General features: G+C 36.0%; 1 protein-coding gene across 1 annotated transcript in view; it reads right to left on the reverse strand.

Annotated features, from left to right (window-relative positions):
- Positions 1-349: 349 nt before the first annotated feature.
- The window catches only part of LOC136837986 (uncharacterized), a 7,484-nt gene continuing 1,017 nt past the window's right edge, over positions 350-6,816 (reverse strand). Inside the window, exons 2-5 of the mRNA XM_067102850.1 lie at positions 5,325-5,447; positions 3,253-3,390; positions 2,214-2,409; positions 350-566 (exon numbers count right to left, since the gene is read on the reverse strand). Coding sequence (XP_066958951.1) covers positions 520-566; positions 2,214-2,409; positions 3,253-3,390; positions 5,325-5,447 — 504 coding nt within the window. The 3' untranslated portion in view covers positions 350-519. The remainder of the gene's footprint in view (positions 567-2,213; positions 2,410-3,252; positions 3,391-5,324; positions 5,448-6,816) is intronic.

Genomic DNA, 6,816 nt, shown 5'->3' on the forward strand with positions numbered 1-6,816 from the left:
CTTATTTTGACTTCTATTAGTGCTTTCACACAAGCACAGTCTGCTTTGTATAAAAAACTTTGGATATATGAAATCCTCTGTAATGAAGGAAAGAAATTTTAGATCACTTCTGTTCTGCAACCGGACTGGTTTCAGTCAGGACAGTCATTGAGTGTGGATTGGATACAAGAAGAAAATTGTCCAAATTTGTCTGTCACTTCAGTAACCGAGAGTCTTCTTCATATTCTCATGTACACAGAGCTACACCAAATGATGTTAAAACTAGTAAGTATGAATGAAGCTGTAAAGAGATGCCTTTTGGAACAGTTGCTTCAAGTATAAGAATAGGGATGAAATCACAAGGAGCTACTTTGCATGCTCAATTTATTTGCAGAAAAATCATAAAACATTTTTCAGAAATAACAAAAGTCTTCAATTTATGATTATGATGAAAAGAATGTTTTCAATCAAACTAGGAATCTTAATGGGTCTCATTCTAGCAGGGGACAACGCCAGTTCTCATATTTCTGGTTGCAAAGGTTAGCCACTTCTGTCTGAAGGTAGGTTTGAAAATCCTGAAGCCTCTCCTGAAAAAGATAAAATCAAAGGCTTCAGAAACATGACGTCAGAGAACAAGAAAAATTGAGGTAGTATTCTTAAAAACAGGCCTCATTCATCACTACTGTATGCTTCTTTGATTAAACTCTTGGAAGGATTTATATATGATGATACTTACCGATCAAGTCTGATCAAAATCAGCCAAACAGAGAAAAAAAGACTAAAAAGAATGTCAATAACAACAGTACCAATGACCTACGTCACAAGCACATGGTAACAACCCAAGAGAGGAATCTTGAATGAATGAATAGCCAAGAGAAGAAAAGGTTCTATGACCACCTGAATAAAGCAGTGCTTTTCATTTCAAGGCTTAATGAAAAGAGCAGAATGAAGGAGGCTCTTTTTATTAAGCCTTTTCATTAAGGGGAATAAGGAGTGGGAGTTAAACCTGAAGGAAGTGGGGAGGGAAGGATAGAAGACTAAGGGTGGGGAAAATCAGAAGCAGTAAGAAATTCCGAGGCAGCTGAGAAAAAAAAAAATAACAAATCATGCAGTCCGAGTACTGTTTATTTCCACTCAGGAAAAGTGTGCAGTGGTGGTTTGTTGAGTCGAGAACATCAATTTCTGAGAAGAGGGAGATCCTCTCATGAGTCTCAAGGGAATGGATGCTGCCAATAAGGTTCCCTTTAGGAAACTGAAAGTAAGGCCACTCTGCAACAAAGGACAGCAAGACTTAGAGAAAGAGTGACACAAGATAGAAAGTAGGACCTAGAGGAGAGGTGACAAGGCCACTTGGACCTTCAGAAGAAGTGGCAAAAGAAAGCAGGAGCTATAGAAGATGCAATAAGGGAAAGTAGATCGTAAAGAGGAGGTGACAAAGGAAAATAAAGCCTAGGCACGACTTGAGGCAAGATCAATGATCAGATGAACCACCTTTCGTTAAATCCTGTTGAGAAGAGGATCTAAAAATCAAGATCTAGTATCAGAGGGTCAGGAAAAATTGATTTGAAGGTTATCTTGTTAACCCTGAACTTTGCCATCAATGTCAACATTTGAATATGCACTAGGATCCAAATTCAAATTCATGAATTAGGAAAAGGCAAGGCAAAGCCAAGTGCGGTTGACAGAAGAAGGAGAGGAGAGACGTGAGAAGGGATCAATCACCAGGGAAATGCATGAATAGAAGTAGAAGATTGGGAAAACCGTTCGTAAAGAGGAGTGAAAGAGTACTTGAAAGAACGTCCCCATGACGATCACCGCTAACAGCGGTTAGAGTGGAGATGTTGCGTTTTCAGCCTCAATAAAAATAGTGACTCGTTAGATAGATAGCAATAGAACGATAGACAGAGAGTCTCTATTATTATTCAGAAGATGAAGAAGAAGCCTATTCATATGGAAGAAGAAGCCCACCACAGGGGCCACTGACTTGAAATTCAAGCTTTTAAAGAATGTGGGGCTCAATAGCAAGTAAGAGGAGGTAAAGGGAAATACAGAAAGAAGAGATCCCACTTAATAAAAAAGAAGAAATAAATCAATAAAGAGATAAGTAGATAAAATCCTATGCAGTCACACTGATGAACAGCAACAGAATGTTTGGTGCTGTGGTTCAACATCTCTCCTCAATCTCAGAGGTTCTTCTCATGACAAAAAATCAAGAAAATGAAAGTCTTTCTTACCATTACCGACCGTCACCGTTGCTGTCGTCGTCGCCGTTGCCGTTGCCGTTCCCATGACCGTGCCCGTGAGGATCCACGCAACAGAGACAGTTCCCATGACCACAGAATTTGAAGACTTTTCCTGGGCACTGGTAGGGACCGTCTTTTCGGAAGCAGTAGCCTCCAGCAGCAGTGCACTTGGTCGTCTCATCGCAACCTTCGATCGTCGACAGATAAGCAAAATTTTCAGTGTTCTTCTTCTTCTTCTTCTTCTTCTTCTTCTTATTATTATTATTATTATTATTATTATTATTATTATTATTATTATTATTATTATTATTATTCTTCTTCTTATTATTATTATTATTTCACTTACAAAAAGAAAAAAATATATTAATAAATAGATAAAAATGTATTAAAAAGCAGGGAGAAAAGTATTAGGTATTAGGTTAGTAATACACTGCAGCTTCGCTTGAACTTTCGAAGTTCCAGTTGCACGACATCCTCAGTACAGAGACTGTTCCACAGTCCAGCGGTGTGAGGAATAAAGGACATCTGGAGCTATCATATGAATAATGAACTTCATGCTTTTACATTACAGAATGAAGAGCATATCTTACAGTACAAATTACTGATGATCAAGTCACACCCAAACATATATTATTTATTGATTTATGTATGTTTATATATATACATATATATACATATATGTATATATATATATGTGTGTATGTATATATATATATATATATATATATATATATATATATATATATATATATATATATATATATATATATATATATATATATATATATATATATATGTTGTATATATATGGAGGGAGACTGGGGTAATGAGTAATCTGGTATCCTATTGTAGCCCAGGTCAGAAGAAAACAAGAAAGGGAACGGAAGGAAGAAGTTAAATGTTCTAAGAGTCAGAAAAAAACATGAGCATGAAGAGAATTCCAAAGCCTGGCAGTAGAAGGGAGTAAATGGAAAATATTCCACAATAGATTTTGAGATCTAATCTTTAATACTGAAGTGGATTCACTCACCTCCCTTGCAACAAGAGCAGCTGTCTCCAAGACAGCCATTTGGGTCGAGAATGCCTGTGCAATTGTTTGATTCAGAAGGAGCGATGCATTTTCCTCCTTCATCTCCACAGGCAGGTAATGTGACACAAATAGACGTATCTGAAAAGATGAAGGTGAACTATATTCATGTTGAAGAAGCCCACCAAAGGGGCCATTGACTTGAAATTCTGAAGCTTCCAAAGAATATTAAGGCGTTCATTAGGAAGAAGAAGTAAGAAGAGGAAGTAAAGGGAAATACAGAAGGAAGAAGAGATCCCACCCACTTATTAAAAGAACAGATATCAGAAGACACAGCCATACACAAAAGGAAACAAAAGGAATTCAAATTATATGTATATATGTAAATATACATACATACATATATGAATGTCTTTTACTGTAATCCAACAGCATAATATGAAGACAAAAGACCCATAAAAACACTGCTTCTATGGTGCAGCCATATATTTCGGCTCTTCTGTCAAATATTTTACCACTGACTGTCCTAAATATATGGTTGCAACCTATAAAAATTATTTGTATGGGGCTTTTATCTCTTCACACACACACACACACATATATATATATATATATATATATATATATATATATATATATATATATATATATATATATATATATATATATATATATATATATATATATATATATATATCGACAGGGTAACGAGGAAAGCACAGAGCATTTTCATGTTTTATTGTGCCGACGTTTCACAAACCATCTCAGTTGCATTTTCAAGGCTGCAAATATTTGAACACCATATTACTCATTAACTCTGAGAATATTTCGACAAAATATATAGATTTACTACATTGACATCCTCAGTAAAAGTAAAATATAGCAGAATAGTGAAATTTAAAAAAAACAAATCAGAATACAAAGATATAAAAAACACAAGAACGTAAACTTAAAAAACTTAAAAAACTTAAAAGATGTAAAAAAGACGTAAAATAATCTTGACATCACTGGTTACATCAATATATTTAAAGTGAGACAAAATTAAATTAGTAAAAAAACAGCAAAAAAAAAACGAAAAAAACGAAAAAATTAAAGGTCAAAATAAAATTAATACTGCTAAAAAGAAGAAACATAAAAGTGCAAAAACACTACTTTTAGCAGTATTAATTTTATTTTGACCTTTAATTTTTCCCTTTTTTTCGTTTTTTTTGCTGGTTTTTTACTAATTTTATTTTGTCTCACTTTAAATATATTGATGTAACCAGTGATGCCAAGATTATTTTTTACGTCTTTTTTACATTTTTTTAGTTTTTTAAGTTTTTTAAGTTTACGTTCTTGTGTTTTTTATATCTTTGTATTCTGATTTGTTTTTTTTTAAATTTCACTATTCTGCTATATTTTACTTTTACTGAGGATGTCAATGTAGTAAATCTATATATTTTGTCGAAATATTCTAAGAGTTATGAGTAATATGGTGTTCAAATATTTGCAGCCTTGAAAATGCAAACTGAGATGGTTTGTGAAACGTCGGCACAATAAATCATGAAAATGCTCTGTGCTTTCCCTCGTTACCCTGTCGATGTGGTTTTGAGCAGTGGCTCTGTTGTGATTGTATATATATATATATATATATATATATATATATATATATATATATATATATATATATATATATATATATATATATATATATATATATATATAGTGCGTTTGTGTGTGTGTCTGTGTTGAGAAAAAGGTGTTAAATTTTTCTAAATGCAAGGCAGAGTTTGCTCGTGACCTGCAGTATTTTAGACTGCTTCAGACATGCCCTTTGCAACTGTAACAAAAATGGTCATAAAGAAGGACCCAAGCTGGAACCCTCCAGTTGTCCAGGTGAGGCTCAGGAAACCTATTTGTGGGTCAGCGAGGTTATTATCAATCAATGATCTTGGTCTTTTTAGCAAAAAAAAAAAAAAAAAAAAAGGGAAGTAAATTCTTGAATTAGAAAGACAGCAATTTTCGAACAGATGATTAATTATTTGAAGCATTGGATAAGGAAGGAAGGAAGGAAGGAAGGAAGGACGGTCACTTACCAGCAATGCAGCAAGTGCAGGATGGACTTGCGCATCCTGCTTCATAGGAAGTGCCGGAACATCCGCCCGAGATCTTGGTGCAGGAACCTCCGTATCCGGTACATTCGCTAGTTTTCGTGCATGCTGAGGATGATACCAATACGTTCTCCTATGAGTGTTGATGTGGGTAGTAGTGCCGTCAGCGCACCTCGTGCGGTGCACTGTAGGCAGTACTTGAAAGTTCTTTGCAGCGTCCCTTTCTGAGGCTCCTAGCTACTACAGCACATTTCATTCTTTTCACTCTACCCCCGTTCACATTCTCCTAACAATTGATTCATAGCGCAACTGTGAGTTTTCCTCCTGTTACCCCTTTTAGACATCATAGGTCCCTCCCTCCCAGCGCTTGGCCTTTGGTCTCAATTCTATATTGTATTGTACTGTATTGTATTGTATTGTATTGTATTGTGTTCTATTCTATTCCTCACATTTGGAGGTCAGTGCAACAGAATAGATAGATGGATGTCATCACTCTTTTCACGTCCTATTTCCCACGTCATCAACTACTGTATGTCGTGAGAGAAGAGGGAAATGCAGCGTCGACGCCTCAGATCTCGACTGGACTGACTGTTTGGTGTCTGGTGCAGCCTCTTTGGAGTGGCAAGGAAGCAGCAGCTATCGTCGCGCTTCCTTTCACCGCTTCCCTGACACATTTTCTTTCAGTTCTACAGCTGACAAGAAATGCTTCAGGTGACTGGGAACACAAACAACACTGGGTGTTCATCTCGTGAGAAGAAGTGAGTTCAGCTTTATGGTGAAATTCGCTTCCACTGCTCTTCTTCACTCATGATACAATCTGTTCCTTTCATTGAGGTGCCGTCTTAGGCAGTCTGGCTTGGGTCCATTACAAACCATTTTCGGCGATTTTTGCCTTCAATGGGCCAAATGTCAAGACCTGTGCTATCGATCATTATTATTATTATTATTATTATTATTATTATTATTATTATTATTATTATTATTATTATTATTATTATTATTATTATTATTCAGAAGATGAAACCTGTTCATAACAGGAAGCCCGCCACAGGGGCCACTGACTTAAAATTCCAGAAGCTTCCAAAGAATATGATGAAGGTGTCTATTTATGGAAGTAACAGAAAGATGAGATGTCAATTATTAAAAAAGGAAAAAGAAAATAAATTAATAGACGAAAATATGAAAATGGAAGTGAATGACTAAAATACTAGGAGAATAGTTTTAGGGACGCAATGCACTGCATCTATGGTTGAACTTCTGAAGAAGTTCCAGTGCACGACATCGTCAGCAGGGAGGCTGTTTTCCACAGTCCAGCGGGGTGACGAGGAATAAAGCCCTCTGGCACTTTGGAGAAGTTCAACAGCGAGGTAAAACATTTACTGCACATTGGTGCTGCTGCTGTTCGACGAACCTGGTTGCTCTCTCTCTCTCTCTCTCTCTCTCTCTCTCTCTCTCTCTCTCTCTCTCGGCAGGAAGG

Source organism: Macrobrachium rosenbergii, unplaced genomic scaffold, assembly GCF_040412425.1.
Source record: "Macrobrachium rosenbergii isolate ZJJX-2024 unplaced genomic scaffold, ASM4041242v1 13905, whole genome shotgun sequence".
NCBI classification, from domain to species: Eukaryota; Metazoa; Arthropoda; class Malacostraca; order Decapoda; family Palaemonidae; genus Macrobrachium; species Macrobrachium rosenbergii.